Source organism: Oncorhynchus kisutch, linkage group LG4 (assembly GCF_002021735.2).
Source record: "Oncorhynchus kisutch isolate 150728-3 linkage group LG4, Okis_V2, whole genome shotgun sequence".
NCBI classification, from domain to species: Eukaryota; Metazoa; Chordata; class Actinopteri; order Salmoniformes; family Salmonidae; genus Oncorhynchus; species Oncorhynchus kisutch.
Window position 1 is genome coordinate 29863121 of NC_034177.2, and position 22012 is coordinate 29885132.

General features: G+C 41.3%; 1 protein-coding gene across 2 annotated transcripts in view; it reads right to left on the minus strand.

The window, feature by feature from the left end:
- The window catches only part of plin1 (perilipin 1), a 32230-nt gene extending 22607 nt beyond the window's left edge, over positions 1-9623 (minus strand). The window contains exons 1-6 of one of the 2 annotated variants that reach the window (XM_020480732.2): positions 9401-9621; positions 9170-9230; positions 8751-8949; positions 7602-7684; positions 7244-7508; positions 2117-2304 (exon numbers count right to left, since the gene is read on the minus strand). In XM_020480732.2, the coding sequence (XP_020336321.1) occupies positions 2117-2304; positions 7244-7508; positions 7602-7684; positions 8751-8949; positions 9170-9211 (777 nt within the window). In that variant the 5' untranslated portion in view covers positions 9212-9230; positions 9401-9621. Of the gene's footprint in view, positions 1-2116; positions 2305-7243; positions 7509-7601; positions 7685-8750; positions 8950-9169; positions 9231-9400 lie in introns of both variants that reach the window. The other variant, XM_020480733.2, reaches the window with a different exon arrangement.
- Positions 9624-22012: the final 12389 nt, after the last annotated feature.

A 22012-nucleotide genomic window follows, 5' to 3' on the forward strand; every position in this document is an offset into this window, starting at 1 on the left:
CGATTATTAACGTTTAAAAATACCTAAAGTTGTATTACAAAAGTAGTTTGAAATATTTTGGCAAAGTTTATAGGCAACTTTTGAAATATTTTGTAGTGACAATTGCGCATTTTGGAAGCTGTTTTTTTCTGGATCAAACGCGCAAAATTCACATTTTTGATATATATGGACGGAATTAATCGAACAAAAGGACCAATTGTGATGTTTATGGGACATACTGGAGTGCCAACAAAAGAAGCTCGTCAAAGGTAAGGCATGTTTTATATTTTATTTCTGCATTTTGGGCCGGCAGGGTAGCCTAGTGGTAGAGCGTTGGACTAGTAACCAAAAAGGTTGCAAGTTCATATCCCTGAGCTGACAAGGTACAAATCTGTTGTTCTGCCCCTGAACAGACAGTTAACCCACAGTTCCTAGGCATTGAAAATAAGAATTTGTTCTTAACTGACTTGTCTAGTTAAATAAAGGTAAAACATTTTTAAATTGTGTAGCGCCTGCAGGGTTGAAATATGCTACCCTCTTTGTTTAATGTTGTGCTATCATCAGATAATAGCTTCTTATGCTTTCGCCGAAAAGCCTTTTAAAAATCTGACTTGTTGGCTGGATTCACAACGAGTGTAGCTTTAATTGAGTATCTTACATGTGTGATTTAATGAAAGTTAGATTTTTATATAAAATTTGCCTCGCTGCATTTTCCCTGGTTTTTGGCCAAGTGGGACGCAAGCGTCCCCTATACCATATGAAGCTAAGAGAGCAAACTGAATGATAATTCACAGCGAATGCTATCTAGCTATGGGATACTCCTCTCTCAAGTAAAGTCCTCCTTTGTAATGTTCCTGAGATCTGTGTTTCGTCATGTGAGTTGAGATGGGTGTGTCTTGGCTATAAATGATACTAAGAACTGTTTTGTAAGGATTCTCAGAGAATTCATTTATAGACACTGAATTGATCGGAGAGTCACAGGGCTATGGTAAATCTCATATAATTAAATATGGACTTTATGATATAACTCTGACTTGTGTGTGGTTTGCTCTCATGATTTGGTAATACAGGAAATTTCCACGACACTGACCAGGTGAATGTTATGATCCCCTATTGATGTCAACTGTTAAATACACTTTATTTAATGTAGATTAAGGGGAAGAGACAGGTTAAATAATACTTTTAAGCCATGAGACAATTGAAACATGGATCCTGTATGTGTGCCATTCAGAGGGTGAATGGGCAAGACAAAAGATTTAAGTGCCTTTGAACGGGGTATGTGCAAGGCACACCGGTTTGAGTATGTCAAGAATAGCAACGCTGCTTGGTTTCCTGTGTATATCAAGAATGGTCCACCACCCAAAGGACATCCAACTAACTTGACAACTTTTGGAAGCATTAGTCAACATGGGACAGTATCCCTGTGGAACGCTATCGACAACTTGTAGAGTCCATGCCCGACAAATTTAGACTGTTGAGGGAAAAACGGATTGCAACCCAATATTAGGAAGGTGATCCTAATGTTTTGTACACTCAGTGTACCTCTGGCTGTCTGTCTCTCCTTGGGTCTCTCTTCAATGCTTATTTCAGCTGGGATTTCAACTGCCATACTCCAGTAACCCCTGCTGTTATTGAGAACTACTGTAATTGATGTGATTCCCAGAGAGGGATTTGGAATGAATTATGGCTTTAGACTGTGTGTGACATAACCTCCCCGAGAGAGTACGCATTTACTCTAGTAATAACCCAAATAATTATACCTAATTTCATAAATGAACACACATCAAGTAATTCACATGTCAAAATGATGGATAGAATTGTGTCAGTCTTTCGGTCATAAATAAATGATACGCTGGCTGTAAGGAATACATTTCATATGAGTCTTTCCACAGGCATTTTCTTCCCTCTCCGTGATGACCTCAACAACAACTCTACGATTAGGCTAACAGAGGTCAAAATTCACACATTTTCCCTTATTTGTACTGACCATAGTACCTAATTGGGCTGCCAAATTTGATTTTGATTGGCCAATTCCACTGTATCTACATCCCATCAGCGAAAATGTGATGTTTTAATTTAATTTCCCCACAATTATTTAGTGTCTGGGGCCGAGACTAAACAGACAGCTGGCTCTTACCAGTGGAGACACACCGGAGATGTGTGTGACCAGGTCCTGACCTTGACTCTTGGCATGTTGGAGTGTTGCGGCTGTCTGATTGTAGGCACGTCGACACACTGTGCTGGCCAGAGCCCCAAGCCTCCTGTAGCTGGGCGGAAGGCCAGGAGCACTGACACCTGACTCCTGCTCCCACAAAGCAGCAGACTCTGGGGGACAGATAAAGAGCACACAACGGCTAGACAAACGATACAAAATGTCTCTCTTTTTCACTCAACAACCTAATTCAAACATCACATCATCATTAGCTGACCACTCCTGATGAAGGACAAATAGGATGGACCCTCACTAAGAAAAAGCTAACAAACTTGTAAGAACTTCTAGATTCAAAACTTCTATAGCTGTTACATAAATCCTGTATCATACTTACTGACAATGTTACAGTTTATTACTTGTGAGCAGAAGGTCACACTGAGTGACTATGTCTTATGTCCATGAGTTCCGAAGAAGGTACGTGCGTTCAGAAAGTATTCACACATCTGGACTTTTTCCACATTTTGTTGTGTTACAGCCTGAATTTTAAATGAATTAAATTTAGATTTGTCACTGACCTGTGGAATTGTTTGACATTTTTACAAAATAATTAAAAGTGGAAGTCTAATGGTCTTGAGTCAAAATGTATTCAACCCCTTTTTTACAGCAAGCCTAAATAAGTTCAGGATGAAAAATGTGCTTATCAAGTTACATGGACTCCCGTGTGCAATGGTGTTTAACATGATTTTTTAACTGACTACGTCATTTCTGTACACCACACATACAATAATTGAGTGTGTTTTGGTCTTCACTATTATTCTACAATGTAGAACATAGTCAAAAGAAAAGAAAAACCCTGGAATGAGTAGGTGTCCAAACCTTTGGTCTTGTTGTAGGGAAAACACTTCTGGCCTTACAGTGTGGAATGGGGATGTAACATTCTGTAGTTGGTCACAAGCTAGCACATTTGGGTCCTTGGAAGTGGTGGGAATGTTTGTTTTTGGTTTCACATTGGTTGTGGGAACAAAGACATAAGCTTCCTGACCAGTAAAACTGACGTTTTTTTTAAATTAAATGTTCTGAGAACATTTGGCCTTTTTTGGAAACAATTATTTTTAGGTTGCAGGGAGGTTCTGAGAATGTTTTATTCTGGTTCTGATAAGGTGTCCCCTAGAGGTTTTATTAACACACTGAGAACATAAATTATAGGTCATTTGGAGGTTAGTGAATAACTACTTTAAAGCTTTTATTGAATGTTTCAATAAGACTTTTAACAACACTGCTACCTTATTTTAAAATTACATTCTTAGAATGTTCTCTGAGCTTTCCTAAAGTTCCTGTGGTTTTTATGGAAAGTTTGAGAATTTAGAGCTTATTGATGTTACTGTGCACATTAAAAGATTCAGAATATTTCCAATAACTGACAAAATAGTTATTATACAGTCTCTGAACAATCTGAGAACTTCGTCAACTTCCGGTGAAATTGGAGGGCGCTCATTTTAAATAAATAATCATACAAATTGTGGATATTAAACATTTAAGTACATACAAGTGTCGTATATAATCGGTTAAAAGCTTAAAGTATTTCTCATCTAACTGCATTGTCCGATTTATAATAGGCTTTACAGCGAAAGCATGCCATGCGATTGTTTGAGGATGGCGCCCCACATCAACATATATTTCAATCAGCACAGATTTCACAAAAATCACAAATGGTGATTAAAATATTCACTTTTTGAAAATCTTCTGATTTGCAATCCAAAGGATCCCAGCTACAACATGCATGGCAGTTTTGTTAGATAAAATCCTTCTTTATTTCCCAAAGTCCATTTAGTTGGCGTCATCGATTTGAGTAATCCACTCGTTCAACATGCAGAGAAAGGAATCCAAAAGGTTACCTCTAAACTTGTGTTGAAAAGTCCAAAATAAGTTTCTATTTAATGCTTAGGTACCCTAAAATGCAATTAAACTATCATTTTTCATGCGGAGAGAAATATGTTCAACAGGAAAGCAAAATTAGCAGGTGCGTGTCCACTTCATCGCGCACACAGACTGATTTCCAACTCTGACTCCCAGTACTAAAACTCAAAATTCTTCCTCGTTTGGGAAGAAACAAGACTGAAACCTTGAACAAAGACTGTTGACATCTAGTGGAAGCCATAGGAATTGCAATCTGGGAGCTGAATTTGGATATGACCCTATACATTCCATTGGAAGAGCATGGGCTCTCAAAAAAACCCAAATCCGTTTGGTTTTTCTTTAGATTCTCTCTGGCCATATCTATTGTGTTATAGTCTCATACAATATTTTAACATTTCTACAAACTTCAGTGTTTTCTAGCCAATGGTACCAATTATATGCATATCATGGCTTCTGGGCCTGAGTAACAGGCACTTTACTTTGGGCACGTCAGTCAGACAGGAAGTGGAGAAAAAAAGACCCTAGCCTGAAGAAGCTTTAGAACTCAAAAGGTATCTAAATGTAATCTTCGTAATCCCCAAAAGTAATTATTTGTCATGAGAGGGACAAAAACAATAACTAGTAATGCTGCACACTCCAAGAAAAGGTTACCATCTAACCTTTCTGGTAAAAAAAGTTATTGCTGAGGTGTAGTCACTTTCTTTTGAGGACAAGCTTAAGTATACAATACAAATGTATAAAATGTAAAATTTTTATCATAATGCATTTCCTATTCAACAAAATTGTGTAAATTAGGCTTGAAATTACATTTTTTTCAAAATTTATACAATAAGATTTCACATTCTTTATAAAACTCTAAAATGCATATCTGTACATTTAGTGTTAGAGAAAATGTACATATTTCCTAAAGGTCTTTCCTGATCAAAACGTTTGTTCCCCCCCCCCCCCCTCCGCTGTGAACGGCTTAGAGCACTAGCTTGTCTTCCAGAACTCAATAGGAACTCGCCTTTCATCTTATATCAATCTTGTCTGTCTATGACAAACAGAAAGGTTTAAAATCAATGAATTATTTTAGATTAGCTATAAAATTTCTCAAAAAATGTGCTACAGTGAGAAAACCACTCTCCCATGCTGGGTTACAATGTAAGGATTACAGCCATATGTTTTGTTAGTACCTTTATAAAAGGCAGATGAGACATACTCCTGTGCCCATGAGAGTCAGGGTGTCACGCTCGTCATAAGGATCGGACCAAGGCGCATTCGTGGTATGTATACATTCTCTTTTTAATTAATGAACAAAAACAACAACCAAACGAAACGTGAAGTATACAAACTAGTGCTTACAGGCAACTCAACATGGACAAGATACCACAACTAACAATGGGGAAACTGGCTACCTAAATATGACCCCCCCCCCAATCAGAGACAATGATAAACAGCCTTCTCTGATTGGGAACCATATCAGGCCAACATAGACATACAAAAACCCCAGATGACAAAAACCCTAGACATACAACAACTAAAGTACCCACCCTAGTCACACCCTGACCTAACCAAAATATATAGAAAAACAGAGAATCTAAGGTCAGGGCGTGACACAGGGCTACTGCTCAATGCAAGCCATTTTGATCGACGGTGTCCAAAGATCGATTTATAAGCAAAAATGTTAGTGGGCAACCAGTACAAGAAGCTCGCAGGTCCCCGAAACAGGGAAATTTACATGGAAGAGGTTAAGAGAACCAGGTGGGAACTTGTGTGTAATGTTCAGTGGAAGTACTGAAATTCCCAAATAACAATTGTTTCTTAACACCAGCCTTCTAATCATCAGAGCAGCACAGCATGTTCTCTGTACAGAGCAAATAAGAGATGGCTCAGCTCAGAGAGCCTATATACCACACACTGTGTGAGTGGTGGGCGTGGGATGTATGTAGTGAGGGATGATTAACTTTGGTCAGACAGGGCCAACTGCTTATCCTGCCTGCCTATCTGAGGACGGGATCACCTGTACTCCCAGAGCAGGAGGATTAGTCTGGAGAACACCCGAGGGACTTGCTGGCCAGACAGGGCCACAGGTGGAACCGATAATACCACTTATATAAAATGGGGGTCATTGACTTAATAATGACACTTGCAGACCGGCAGAAGTACATTGTACCCCCTCGCACAGTATAAAAGCAAATAATAGATTGTTCAGCCCGAGTCAAACTCAAGAGCACATTCAATCTGGCAGGCAGGGGGTTTGGGTAAAAGATTATTAGAATAATATCAATTGACATTGAACTAACTAAAACCAAATTGAAACTGTAGAAATGATAATGGTTCTACATTTATAATCTCTTCACTCTGTCCAGCTTGCTGAAGATCAGTTCAATTCCTATGGGAGACGAGGAAAAAAACTAATATGTTTATGTACTGTAAGTGTCACTGGATAAGAGTGTCTGACAAATAATGTAAAATGCTAACACTGATCAAATTCCAAAAGCGATGGATATGGGACAATTTTCGACACATTGACTGCGAAGAAATATAATACATTTGAATTGCTTCCCTCCAGACCTCTGCGAAGACAGAATGCTACCCGCAGGGGAAATTAGTTTGACACCCTGGTTCTACAGGTATGGTATGGGGATTCTTTATAGATTTCCTTATGGTCTGGCACCTTCTCTAACAGCCAGATACGGTTCCATTTGGCAAGCCAAGTATGTATTTGGCTAATTTAGTTGAATATAATATATTTCCCTTAGATTGTAACAGACTGACTCATGTAAGAGTCATCATGTGGAGGGTGAAGAGGTTGTGTCTAGTGCAAGTGCTAGAGAACATCTCATCTTCAGGCATTGCTTAGAGATGTTATCACTTTATCTCACTTGTCTAAATCATGCTGTTATGTTCTTTCTGTGTCCTGAAACAAAACATCTCCTATCACCAGTCATCTACTACAGCTTGCCTGCTGTAACCATGAAACCATAGCGCTCCACTTTTGTTTCTCAATTGTAGGTTGCCACCTTCTGGTGAAAGTTGAAATAGCTACAGTATACTGTTTAAAATGGGTCAGTGCGATCCGGGATCTTTGGGACGTCCCTCAACGGATAGCAACGACCCTTGTAAATGTTTAGCTGTCATACTCCCATTCCATGTCCTTATCTGAACTAACTCAACACAGTAAGAAGAAAAAATATTACGTTTGAAGTATACCATTCTCCTCAGAGGATCCAGGCAGAACATAGTTGACCAGACTCTCAGCCAGGGTCAGTGCAGTGTCTGCTCCCTCCCCTGCAAGGTGGACAGGCTTGCTGTCCAGGACGTAGCTAAAGCCATCACTGAAGGCACTCCTGGTCAACTGGAGCCAACTGGATGCCATGCTGAGCACCCTGTCTGAGGTGCCAGCGATGGGGCTGGCGATGCCCTCCTTAGCTGTCTGCACTGTAGAGGTGACTGCATCCACTATGCCAGATGCCAACTGTGTGAAACAGAGGAAAAAGACAGGTTTTAGGGGCAGAAGTCATGCTGTGTAACAAGCATTTTAAATTGACTCAGAAAATAGCTTCCTTGCCTTCTCAGGGGGATACTGCAGAGCTGGGATCTTCTCCTCCAGATGATCCAGCCCTTTACAGGCCAGATTGTTGGCAGCAACAACTAGAGACAATATATTGAGTTTAGAGAAGGTCATTATGTGTTTTACACTGCCGATAACCTCTGAGTATTGAACACATTGAAAGATGTTCTCTACTCTGTGAAATTATTTAATCACAAATAATACGCTATTAAACATCTCCAGGAGCTAGATAGCAAAAATGCAGATGAGATCATTGTCATTTTGGCATTGCTCTCTGAGACAGAATATCTGTGGCACACCTTAGTGACATGCAAGCTGCAATCTGCCTTGGTACTTTCATTATATTGCACTCATTACAACAGATCCTTTTTCCTCACTTGCCAATGGGTTGTGAGCAAAGCTGTATTGCATTTGCAGATTCAAAACTTTCCTTCATGCGTGTTCATTCAAATGTTTGTGAAGTAAGCTAGAACGTGAGACAATGAAATATTTAAATTGCCCAATTTATCATGAAATCTCAAAGTCTACTTGTCACCAGAGAACAGTTTTGCAATTTGTGAATGTGAGTTCAGGACACAGAGTTCATCCAATATAAATTACATTTCACAACCAGGAAATGTAACATCCCGAGAGAGAGTTTCATGACAACTGTGTGTTCTCCCCATCAACAAGTAGAACATAGAAACAGTCAAACCAAGTCTTGTAGACCTGGCGCAGTCTACTAAACCTGGCTCTAATAAGAGCTGGCCCTAGCCCAGGCGTACGGCAGGACACATTCCCAGACTCAACAGCACAACGAATTTGTTGTCACTACAGATTATCAAACAAACAGCAAACACTCTCAGTGAGAATGAGCTCATTTACTCCTTTTCATGTATTGCACTTCACAGCATCAACATGTATTGAAGGATTACTTTTGGAGGTACTGCATGTTCAGGTTACTGTAGTAGATGGACATCACAATCAGGTAATGGTACTGCAGTGTGAAGCAGTATAGACTATTGTACTGTAGTAGCTGAACATATGGTTAATGAACTGATTACACAGCCTATCTATTTGTCTGGACTGGTGGCAGGGTGACTAACAATTTTTGCAGTGCAGCAATTGATGACAGTTAGCACTAAGGCAGGGAATCAGTGTGCTCACGCTGGGTCTCCAGTCGGTCGATGGCAGGCTGGATGCTCCACACTGCCAGACTGCTGGCGGTCCTGGCCCCCCTCTCATACACCCCACACACAGAGCAGAGGAGCGGGTGGGTCTGCTTGGTGCTAGTGTAGGTCCTCTCAATAACCTCATAGGTAGAGCTCACTGCAGGTAGGCTTAGGAGTCTGACAAACACATTGTCCTGAGAGACATGGAACAACAACTCACTCCTCAAGCTGAGACAGACATGCTCAACTCTGTCAATGTGCATACAAACTGTAGTAGGCTACATATATACATAACTGTTATTATAGTCTGTCAGAGATTTACAGATGAGGGTTAGGATATTGTACTGTAGTGGAATTATGTTACAGTTACATCAGTGCATGAACATGTAGTTGTAAACTGTTTGGAAACCTTACCTTTTCCTGGGCTTTGGTGGATGCTGTTTTCTCTGGAGCCATTATGACTGATCAACTAGGCCTATGTGAATAACATAATGATGAATCATTGTTGCACCTGAAGCAAGTTTGGAACTACTACCAGCATATTGACTTGTAGAAACATTTTATATTTAATATATTATTAGGCTACTACTACAGAAGTAAACCAGCAATTTTTTAAAATCAAATGTAATATGAATAGAAACTAACCGTCTAGTGTTGAGTCCCGCTGAAGACCGTGGCACATTTAATTTGGTGAGAGACAGAAGAACTATACAGACACAACCTGGGGAAAAAGCCTGCTCATCACGCCCACTTAAAGGAGAAGTCTACCCAAAATCCAGAATCTCCCAAGTGGTTCCAAACCTTGAAACTATTTCAGTGGAGTTCCTCTCTCTCTCCCTGGATTGCAGAACTGAGACAGCTGCAAAAACAGGTCATGTGACTCCTGATATTCCTGGATGCAGTCCTCGCTCCTCTCCGTTGTCAGTGAATGCATGATTTACAAATCTGCAAACTGTTGGCAAAATCATTGTTTTATTGAATTCGTATGGCCAAATTTGCTATTTTTGTCAAAAGTACATTTGGTACTTTTGAACCAGATTTGTGATTATTTTCTATTATTATTTTATGTAGCCCTCATAGGGAAAACCATTATAAAACTCATTATATGCCAATATATGGAGCTGTCTTCAGTATCCTCACTACTTCCAACCCCCCCAAATCAAGCTGGAAATTAAGCTCCATATAAGGGCATATCGTGACATATCGTGACATTTCTAAATAAAAGGGTTTCCCCCATGAGGGCGCTCATGCACAGATTTGACCCATCTCCACTTCTGTGTCAGTCAGCTACCTAAAATAAAACATTTAATCATCGCAAATATTTAATGAGGAAAAGTCAACATTTTGTGACTCAAAAAAGTATTTTTAGACAAAAACAGCTCATTTCAATAAAACAATGTATTTGCTTCTAGGGCGCAGATTTGTGAATCATGCATTCGCTGACAACAGAGCAGAGTGAGGCGTGCATCCAGCAATGTCACAAATCATGTGACCCCTTTTTTCAGCTGTCTCAGTTCTGCACTCCAAGGAGTGAGAGGGGGAGAGGGCAAACTCCACTAAACTACACTGAACAAAAATATACAAGCAACATGCAACAATTTCAAAGAATTGACTGAGTTACAGTTTATATAAGTAAATCAGTCATTTGAAATAAATACATTAGGCCCTAATCTATAGATTCCACATGACTGGGAGTACAGACATGTATCTGTTGGTCACAGATACACTACATTACTAAAAGTATGTGGACACCTGCTTGTCTAACATCTCATTCAAAAATCATGGGCATTAATATGGATTTGGTCCCCCCTTTGCTGCAATAACAGCCTCCACACTCCTGGGAAGGCTTTCCACTAGATGTTGGAACATTGCTGCGGGGAGTTGTTTCCATTTAGCCACAAGAGCATTAGCGAGGTCGGGCAATGATGTTGGCCGATTAGGCCTGGCTCGCAGTTGGCATTCCAATTCATCCAAAAGGTGTTCGATGGGGTTGAGGTCAAGGATCTGTGCAGGCCAGTCAAGTTCTTCCCCACCGATCTCGACAAACCATTTCTGTATGGATCTCGCTTTCTTCATGGGGGCATTTTCATGTTGAAACAGGAAAGGGCCTTCCCCAAACTGTTTACACAAAGTTGGAAGCACAGAATCATCTAGAAAGTATGCTGTAGTGTTAAGATTTCCCATCATTAGAACTAAGAGGCCTAGCCCGAACCATGTAAAACTGCCCCAGACCACCAAATTTTACAGTTGGCACTATGCATTCGGGGCAGGTAGCATTAACCTGGCATCGTACAAATCCAGATTCATCCGTCGGACTGCCAGGTGGGTAGGTACCAACATATCCGACATGCTGATCTTCAACAAGGGGGTACCTCAGGGGTGCGTGCTCAGTCCCCTCCTCTACTCCCTGTTCACTCATGACTGCATGGCCAGGCATGACTCCAACACCATCTTTAAGTTGGCTGATGACATAACAGTGGTGGGCCTGATCAACTATCATGGTCCAAACACACCAAGACAGTGAAGAGTGCACTACAAAGCCTATTCCGCCTCAGGAGACTGAAAAGATTTGGCATGGGTCCTCAGATCCTCAAAAAGTTATTCACCATGGTTGCATCACTGCCTGGTATGGCAACTGCTCAGCCTCCAACAGCAAGGCACTACAGAGGGTAGTGATACGGCCCAGTACATCACTGGGGGCACGCTTCCTTCCATCCTGGGCCTGTAGGTCCAAAAGACTTCTTAACAGCTTCTACCAAGCCATAACACTGCTGAACAGCTAATCAAATGGCTACCCAGACTATTTGCATTGCCACCCGCCTCTACCTACATGTATATATTACCTCAATTACCTCGACTAACCGGTGCCTCCGCACATTGACTCTGTACTGGTACCCCCTGTATATAGCCTCGCTATTGTTATTTTACTGCTGCTCTTTAATTATTTGTTACTTTTATTTTTTATTACATTTTTTACTTAACACTTATTTTTCTTAAAACTGCGTTTTTGGTTAAAAGCTTGTAAGTAAGAATGTCACTGTAAGGTCTACACCTATTGTATTCGGCGCATGTGACAAATAACATTTGATTTAATTTGGTTTGAAGTGTGATTCAACACTCCAGAGAATGCGTTTCCACTCTTCCAGAGTCCAATGGCATCACGCATTACACCACTCCAACAGACGCTGCTTCCCATGTTCTTGTTGTTTTCGGCAACAAATCATTTTAAAACATTTATTTTGGGGTCTTCATACATTTTCCCCTCATTTGTTCTAGCGTTTGTCTACGATGTGTGTAGAAGGCTCTGATGATGGAGTGACCAAGCATTGTTCTAATTTCTTTTTCAAGTTTGTCCCCTCCACATCCACTCAATGAGAGATATTATTGAGAAGACAGGTCTGAAAGATTCCAGACTAAATCAGGAGTATTTTTTTAGGTTAGCCCCAAAGAAATTATAGTCTGGATATTGATCAGTGTATGACTCAATTTATTAATGCTTTCATCCAATGGAGCTGACAGCAAATCCCTTGACAATAAGTATGCGTGTCAATAAGCATCCTTTAGGAAATGACACCTCTTCTTGACAAAGGGGCTGGATATGCCATGTAGATTCATTTATCATGTTCGGAAGGATTCATGTTGGGCTCATGAGTGTTCAAAACATGACTGATGTATACATAAATGTATTCTGTTCCATACAACACATCTCAGCATGGCAGGTGTAACAGAGTAAGAAAATACATCCTGTTTTATTTGTAAAGTTCACCCAAATTAGTTTAATAAGCATTGCATTCATGATATTGAGTTTCTGTTTAAACATGCCATATAGTTGTATTGATTCCTATTGACATACTGTATTCCATTCATCGCTACTTGACTGACATTGTGTAGTTGGTTGACAATATGTCACTCTGACAGCTCTATTGTTGTTGCGACTGTTTTGTGCTGATAGAGTGTACGGTAGGTTGGAAATGCTTCTCTACTACTTTCCCAGTTAAAGGCGTGGTCTCTTGATATAATTATGTCCAAACTGTCACAGAATGTGTATGAACTAATGTACAACGTAATGACAAGTAGTTTGTTGTAATGTAAAATGTTTTTGGGTTGTTTTAACTGAGTTTTTATGCTAACTTGTTAGCTATGCTAGCTCTCGTCCTGTTAGCCATGTACTGTATGTATACTGTTAGATAGCTTGTTTTCAACATGTGTTTGCCATTCAAACCTAGAAGGTTAGACATTTTTGCATTTAAAAAAATATTATTTTATGTTGTAGGAGAGTGAGAGAAGCCATAAATCAACTAACACTATGGTGTTGGTTATTGCCTGTCCCAGGTATGTGATTGAATGTGTTGTCTATGGAGAATTTGTAATTGTTCTATGTAATTATTGTTGGCTATTTTTATTGTATAATTTTACATGGAGCTCAGGCATTATGAAAGAAAAATGAAATATACTACTTGATCAAAACAAGAATACCATAACAGACTGTTAAGTGCTGATGGAGTGTGAAAGAAGCAATAGCTCAACTAACACTGCGTGTTGTCTGTCCCAGAATAAAATAATTTCATGGGCTCCAGTACCATCGTGTCCGTGCATGCTGATTAGTTGCCTTGGAATGGAGTCAGAACCAAAAGGTTACAATTGGTTACAATCGGATCAGCCGATTGCCTATGGACATCTGCAGCAGTGCCGTGTATCCAGTGCATCACAAGTGGATTTCATTTTGTTTTTGTACCTTTCGTATTATAGGGAGTTGTCTCTGAATTCTCTGAATTTCTCTATTTGTTATTTTCAGAGTACATTTCTCAGTCATTTGAGTCGTATCTTTAAACAGTCTCTCACCCAGCATTGAATAAACCAATTATTTTACACATTTTATTTGACTTTTGGGATATTTTACTATTAATACCATGGTAGAAGGTATTGATAGAACCAGACCAGGTAAAGGTTATGGTGGCACTAGGCCCAAAGTCTCAGTGCACTTTGCTGACCCTAGCTCAGTCCTTGATTTACCAGATCTTGGAAACTACTGTGAATATGACACCGTACACTTCAACACCAGGCCCTCTAGTGACCCAGCTACAGAGTTAGGTGTGTTGATGGAGAAGTTAGGCGAGCACATAGGAGACTCAGTGACAGCCAGACTACTATTTGAGGGTGAATGTGGGAAAACAACTCAGCCCTCCAGATGTCACAGTGGCTCAGCCAACTCCAGCCCACAGGGTACAAACCTAGATCTATCTCAGTTGAATATAATCCTGAAATCTAATGCCAAGGATACACCAGTCTTCAGGGGGATGGGTCAGACAAGTGTGACTTTCTGGAATGGGTTGATGTGATGGGGATGGACGTGAAGACGTGAAGAGAAGGAGTGTCCCATTAACCAGCCAGTCAGAGAAGAAGATGAGTAGGCTAAGGCATTCTGAAGCAGCACTATACCAGCAGGTAGCCTAGTAATCAAATCCCTGAGTTGACTATGTGAAAAATCTGTTGGTGTCCTTGAGCAAGGCACTTAACCCTTGCTCTGGATAACAGTATCTGCTAAATGGCTAAAATATTTTTGTGTAAACAACAACAGTGCCCCTGAACAGGCATGCCATGTGTGTAAAGATACAGCACACACCACATTCTCCCACTGTCAGTCTAGTCGACTATGTTTCAGATGTCATTCCATAGGTCATGTTAGAGAGACTGCCATATAGCCGCATCTAAGACCCTGGCTGCCCGAGTGACGAGCCAGCCAGAATCCACCAGCTCAGGAAACTAGTTTGCCTGCATTCGGAGAGGAGAAGTGAAGGTAACAGTGAAAGTAACAGTGAAAAATCCCTCAGTGAAGTACCTGATTATGAGTCAGTTCATTCATCACTTTCCCAAGAGTCTCCAGAACACACAGCGTGTTGATAGCTCATATAGCCTCTTTTACACGCCAGTCAAAATTAACAGTCAGATCACAGTCAATGGCCTGCACACTTCTGGGTAAACGAGATTAAGGGGGTACGGCAAACCAGTCAAAAAAAGGGAAAAGGGGATGTAGAGCCAGAGGTTAGAGCAGTACTCTGAAATGTATAATGTCAGTGTGTCATCTTGTGGCATTGTGATACACCCAGATACTCCTTACCTTGGTGCCAGCCCAGATGGGAAGTTTTTTTTGACCCTGCCACAAATCCTCCTTTTGCCATGGTTCCACCTGTCTCCAGAGAGTGGCAGATACCGTCCTAAAGACATTAATGACACTCAGTTGTGTCCTATGACCTCATTATGTTTTGCCTGTTCAAAGAGGTGTGTTTATGTTGTCCTTTGCTGAAACCAACTTGAATTATGTGCTGTGTGTGTTTGTCTTCTGAGGGAGTTTTCGAGACTTAGTGTTTGTTGTTTTCCCAGTGTTACTGTGATCCTTCCTTTACTGTGTCTCAATAAATGTTTATGTTTATCCTTAAACGCTGATTCCTCGTCTGGTCTCTTCTCTGCACCTGGGTCCCAACCTCACCATGTCACAGTAAGCTTCAGCCCATCAACATGGACCCAGCAGAGATCACCCAGATCAAGACTGTTGTAACCCACCAAGGAGCACTGCTGGAGTGGCAGCAAGAACAACTCTTCCAGATGTCAGAAACACTCTGGGCACTTACCGACTCCCTCTAACCACAGTCCAACCCCAACCCAGGAGGAGCCAATGCCCAAGTCTCATCACCCAGTGCTACAGGCGTCACCGTAGATCCTCAAGGGAACCTGCACAGGGAATCATCCAAGCCCCCTGAGCGGTATGACAGGCCCCCGGGAGGATGCAAGGGGTTCCTCACTCAGTGCTCTCTAATGTTCGAGCTACAGTCCTCCTCGTTCCACACCGATCAGGCCAAGATCGCCTACATAATCTCTCTACTCTCAGGCAAGGCCATGGCATGGGCAACGGCAGTGTGGGAACAGCAGCCACCATCATGCAGCTCCATATTAGCCTTCACTGTGACGAGACTACAAGTACCTAGTCGGCGGAAGAGAAGCGGTCAGCCGACTGTTCAACATCTGCCAAGGGGCCAGACCAGTGACTGACTTTGCCTTTGAGTTCCGCACACCCTCGCCGCCGAGAGTGGGTGGAATACACAGGCACTGATCAAAGCTTTTCCACTGGTCAACACTTTCCACCAGGGGTTGTCTAACTCTGTCAAGGATGAACTGGCCTCTCAGGAACTGGGAGAGGACCATTAGTCGCTGATAACGCTGGCAAACAGGATCGACAACTGCCCATGAGAACGTATGAGACAGAGGTTTATGTCACCACCCCAGTATCCCGGGTTCCTTAGCACCCCAAGCCCCCCGAACCCAGCATTGAGGAGCCCAATGCAGTTGGGACTTAAACATCTGAGTCGCACACGTCTGAGCCCATAGAAGTCTGACAGGCTCATGCGTGAAGGCTGCTGCCTCTACTGTGGAGGTATTGTCCATCTCCGTGCTACATGCACAGAGCTGACGGGAAACGCCAGGGCTCGCCAGGAAAAGGGGAGACCCTGACATGCTGTGCAGTTACTCACCAGCTACCCAGTCACTGTCTGTCACTACCCACAACCCTCCACTGGGACAACCGTCAGCACCAGATTCAAGCTTTCGTGGACTCTGGGGCCGCAGATGATTTCATTGATCAAGCCTTCGCAAGAGAATTACAAATCCCCTGTGTGAAATCTCCCATCCATCGGCAGATTCAACCCCTCGATGGACGCCCCATTGGCTCCGGTCAGGTGGAATGTCAGACCAAGCCCTTTCTACTGCAGGTTGGGGTGAATCACTCAGACTCTTAGTTTTCTTTTGATCATGGCTGCCGAGAACATCCTTATCCTAGGGTACCAGTGGCCAGCGCTACATAACCCACTACTCTCCTGGTCCACGGGACACCTACTACACCTACTGGGGTAAGGACTGCCAGGCTAAATGTCTATGATCCCCACCTAGAGCCTTGCTGCGTCCCCCTGCATCCATATAATGGACATATTTTGGGTTTCTACATCATGCAAATATTTTTCACAAGCGAGACAATAACAAAGACATACATCTTCTTGCCCTCCACATTCTCCATGGACGGCCGTTGGTTGTGACAGACTTGCCTTTAATGACCATTAGTCTTTGATTTCCAGGGCAAATATATTCAGTTTAGTAAGTCTTCTTTGGATCATTGGAGAAGGAGGATATTCGGCAGAATTAATAACTCTTTATCACCTAAAGTTGAGGCACTTTGATAATTTTCAGCCAACATGCATTCAACACAATTTGGGTCAGTGCCTGATACGCCGAAGATCCCTGCTGCATCCAATCTTTGTTGCGGTTCTCCTCCTTGTCATGCTGGAGGAGCAAAAGGCCCATTTGTGTTAACTGACTACGTGATGCAAAACACCCCTCCACAGATTCTGAAATGAATTGAGAATGCTTCATTTAAAGCATTACAACCTCAACTATGTAGAGTAAAAATCTTATGCCACTTGTTTGGGAGGCAGTCATCCCATCCAGAACAATGTTTCAATTGGTATAAACTAAGACAAGCTTCTATGTCTACTAAACAATATACTGTATAACTTGAGGTGTTTCTTGGATGACATTGATATCAATTTATGTTAGTGCGAGTAATGTGTTGCTTCAGAGAATGCTCAGAAGTACAGTTGAAGTCGGAAGCTTACATACACCGTAGCCAAATACATTTCAACTCAGTTTTTCGCAATTCCTGACATATAATCCTAGGAAAAATTCCCTTTCTTAGGTCAGTTAGGATCACCACTTTATTTTAAGAATGTGAAATGTCAGAATAATAGTAGAGATAATTATTTATTTCAGCTTGTATTTCTTTCATCACATTCCCATTGGGTCAGAAGTTGACATACACTTAATTAGTATTTGGTAGCATTGCCTTTAAATTGTTTAACTTGGGTCAAACGTTTCAGGTAGCCTTCCACAAGCTTCCCACAATAAGTTGGGTGAATTTTGACCCATTCCTCATGACAGAGCTGGTGTAACTTAGTCAGGTTTGTAGGCCTCCTTACTCTAACACGCTTTTCAGTTCTGCCCACAAATTTTCTATAGGATTGAGGTCAGGGCTTTATGATGGCCACTCCAATACCTTGACTTTGTTGTCCTTAAGTCATTTTGCCAAAACTTTGGAAGTACACATGGGGTCGTTGTCCATTTGGAAGACCCATTTGCGACCAAGCTTTAACTTCCTGACTGATGTCCTGAGATGTTGCTTCAATGTATCCACATAATTTTCCTACCTCATGAAGCCATCTATTTTGTGAAGTGCACCAGTCCTTCCTGCAGCAAAGCACACCCACAGCATGATGCTGCCACCCTCGTGCTTCACAGTTGGGATGGTGTTCTTCGGCTTGCAAGCGTCCCCCTTTTTCCTCCAAACATAACTATGGTCATTATGGCCAAACAGTTCTATTTTTGTTTCATCAGACCAGAGGACATTTCTCCAACTTTGTCCACATGTACAGTTGCAAACCGTAGTCTGGCTTTTTTAATGGCGGTTTTGGAGCAATGGCTTCTTCCTTGCTGAGGGGCCTTTCAAGTATGTCAATATAGGACTCGATTGACTGTGGATATAGATACTTTTGTACCTGTTTCCTCCAGCATCTTCAAATCAAATCAAATCAAAGTGTATTTGTCATGTGCGCCGAATACAACAGCTGTAGACCTTACAGTGAAATGCTTACTTACAGGCTCTAACCAATTGTCACGCCCTGACCTGAGTATTCTTTGTTTTTTAAATATATGTTGGTTAGGTCAGGGTGTGACGAGGGTGGTATGTGTGTTTTTTCTCATCTAGGGTTTTTGTACTGTCTAGGGGTTTTGTAGATTTATGGGGTTGTTTCCATCTAGGTGTTTATGTAGGTCTATGGTTGCCTAGATTGGTTCTCAATTAGAGGCAGGTGTTTATCGTTGTCTCTGATTGGGAACCATATTTAGGCAGCCATCTTCTTTGGGTATTTTGTGGGTTATTGTCTATGCTATGTTGCACGTTAGCACATTGTTTCATTAGCAGTCACGTTTGTCTTATCATTTTGTTTAAGTGTTCTTTCTTTAATAAAGAAGAATGTATTCTAACCATGCTGCGCTTTGGTCTAATCCATACGACGATCGTGACACCACTAGTGTGGAAAAAAGTGTGTGTGTGTGTGCGTAGGTAAGTAAAGAAATAAAACAACAAAAAGACATTTGAAAATAACAGTAGCAAGGTTATATACAGACACCGGTTAGTCAGGCTTATCGAGGTAATATGTACATGTAGGTATGGTTAAAGTGACTATGCCTATATGATGACCAGAGAGTATCAGTAGTGTAAAAATAGGGGCATTACTTGCTGTTTGGGGTTTTAGGCTGGGTTTCTGTACAGCACTTTGAGATATCAGCTGATGTACGAAGGGCTATAGAAATGAATTAGATTTTATGGCTTTGGGGGTAAAAACTGTTGGGAAGCCTTTTTGTCCTAGACTTGGCACTCCGGTACCGCTTACCCTGCGATAGTAGAGAGAACAGTCTATGACTGGGGGTGGTTGGGGTCTTTGTGTAGAGGTCCTGGATGGCAGGCAGCTTTGACCCAGTGATGTACTGGGCCGTACGCACTACCCTCTGTAGTGCCTTGCGGTTGGAGGCTGAGCAGTTGCTGTACCAGGCAGTGATGTTGCAGCTGTAGAACCTTCTGAGGACCCATGCCAAATCTTTTTTGTTTCCTGTGGGGAAATAGGCTTTGTCGTGCCTTCTTCACGACTGTTTTGTTTTGGTCATTGCTGTGCTCTGTTTTTATTTACAGTAGTGATGGACAGCTGGAGGCATTTTGAAAACAGGTTTTCACAAGTGTACTGTAGCAGGTGTAGCCCATCATGCAAACAATAGTTCCTATTAGCAGGACAATAGACTCTTCATAGCCCGGCTACTGTAGGTGTGAAAATCCTCCAATTTGGTTTGGGTCATTGTCTGCATTTGGAGAAGAAAAAAATACATCTAGCCTAAAAGCTAACATTAGGTTCAATAAATCTAATCAAAAACTAGAAATATACATGGAAATAGGCCTAAACATAACAAAATATTGCTATAATCCTACCTACGATGTGGTCCCAGAAACACCTCTCTGACATAGGGTCCAGCAAGTCTCTTGATGATTTCTTCCTCAAATAAATCTTGAGCCATGATACCTGAAAAAGGAGGCAACAGTGAATTAGTGTTGAACACATAGCAGTCTGTGAGGTGTAGGCTACAATATTTGATGTACCTTTTGCTTTGTAAATAGCTAAACATACCATCAAAAATCTAATTTGGGCCTGGTCCCTGGAGAGAAATTGCCACCCACACATGGAGTTTGAGCGGATGCTTGGGACTCTGCTTGCTTGATCTACTTCCTTTTTTCTGTAGCAATTTTGAGCAAATTGCTCAAGGGGCAAGGTTGATTCGTATGTGAAGATGGTGTCATTGAATGTCTCGCCAGCTTTGATCCATGCATGGGCCTGCATGACATGAAGTTCTTTGTTTGTCAGACAAATCATTGGGTCAAAACTACAGAACAGTACAAAACGAGAGAACACACATGGTTAATGTTCTGATAAAATAAATATATATACTCTATATGCTGTACAAGTAAAAAAAAAGTTATAGAATACCTACTCATTCAAGGGTTTTTCTTTATTTTACTATTTTCTACATTGTAGAATAATAGTGAAGACATCAAAACTATGAAATAACACATATGGATAGTAATCATATAGTAACCAAAAAGGTGTTAAACAAATAAAAATATATTTTATTTGAGATTCTTCAAATAGCCACCCTTTGCCTTGATGACAGCTTTGCACACTCTTGACATTCTCTCACCAGGCTTCACCTGGAATGCTGTTCCAAAGTCTTGAAGGAGTTCTCACATATGCTGAGCACTTGTAGGCTGCTTTTCCTTCACTTTGTGGTCCGACTCATCCCTAAACATCTCAATTGGGTTGAGGTCGGGGGATTGTGGAACCCAGGTCATCTGATGCAGCACTCCATCACTCTCCCACTTGGTAAAATAGCCCTTACACAGCCTGGAGGTGTGTTGGGTTATTGTCCTGTTGAAAAACAAATGATAGTCCCACTAAACCCAAAACAGATGGGATGGCGTAGCATATATTGATACAGAATGCTGTGGTAGCCATGCTGGTTAAGTGCACCTTGAATTCTAAATAAATCACAGACAGTGTCACCAGCAAAGCACACCCACACCATCACACTACCTCCATGCTTTACGGTGGGAAATAAACATGCGGAGATCATTCATTCACCCACACCGCGTCTCACAAAGACACAGCCGTTAGAACCAAAAATCTCCAATTTGGATTCATCAGACCAAAGGACAAATTTCTACCTGTCTAATGTCCATTGCTCATGTTTCTTTGGCCCAGGAAAGTCTCTTCTTCTTATTGGTGTCCTTTAGTAGTGGTTTCTTTGCAGCAATTTGACCACCAAGGCCTGATTCACACAGTCTCCTCTGAACAGTTGATGTTGAGATGTGTCTGTTACTTGAACTCTGTGAAGTATTTATTTGGGCTGCGATTTATGAGGCTGGTAACGCTAATGAACTTATCCTCTGCAGCAGATGTAACTTTGGGTCTTCCACTCCTGTGGTAGTCGTAATGAGAGCCAGTTTCGTCATAGCTCTTGATGGTTTTTGCAACTGCACTTGAAGAAACTTTCAAAGTTCTTGACTGACCTTCATGTCTTAAAGTAAGGATGGACTGTCATTTCTCTTTGCTTATTTGAGCTGTTCTTGCCATAATATGGACTTGGTCTTTTACAAAATAGGGATATCTTCTGTATACACGACTCCCTTTTCACAACACAACTGATTTGTTCAAAAGCATTAAGAAGGAAAGAAATGCCACAACTTAACTTTTAAGAAGGCACACCTGGTAATTTAAATGCATTCCAGATGACTACGTCATGAAGCTGGTTGAGAGAATGCCAAGAGTGTGCAAAGCTGTCATCAAGGCAAACGGTGGATATTTAAAATATATTTTGATTTGTTTAACACTTTTTTGGTTACTACATGATTCCATGTGTTCTTTCATAGTTTTGATGTCTTCACTATTATTCTACAATGTAAAAAATAAAAATAAAAATCCTTGAATGAGTAGGTGTTCTAAAACCTTTGACTGGTAGTGTATATACAGTGCCTTGCGAAAGTATTCGGTCCCCTTGAACTTTGCGACCTTTTGCCACATTTCAGGCTTCAAACATAAAGATATAAAATTGTAT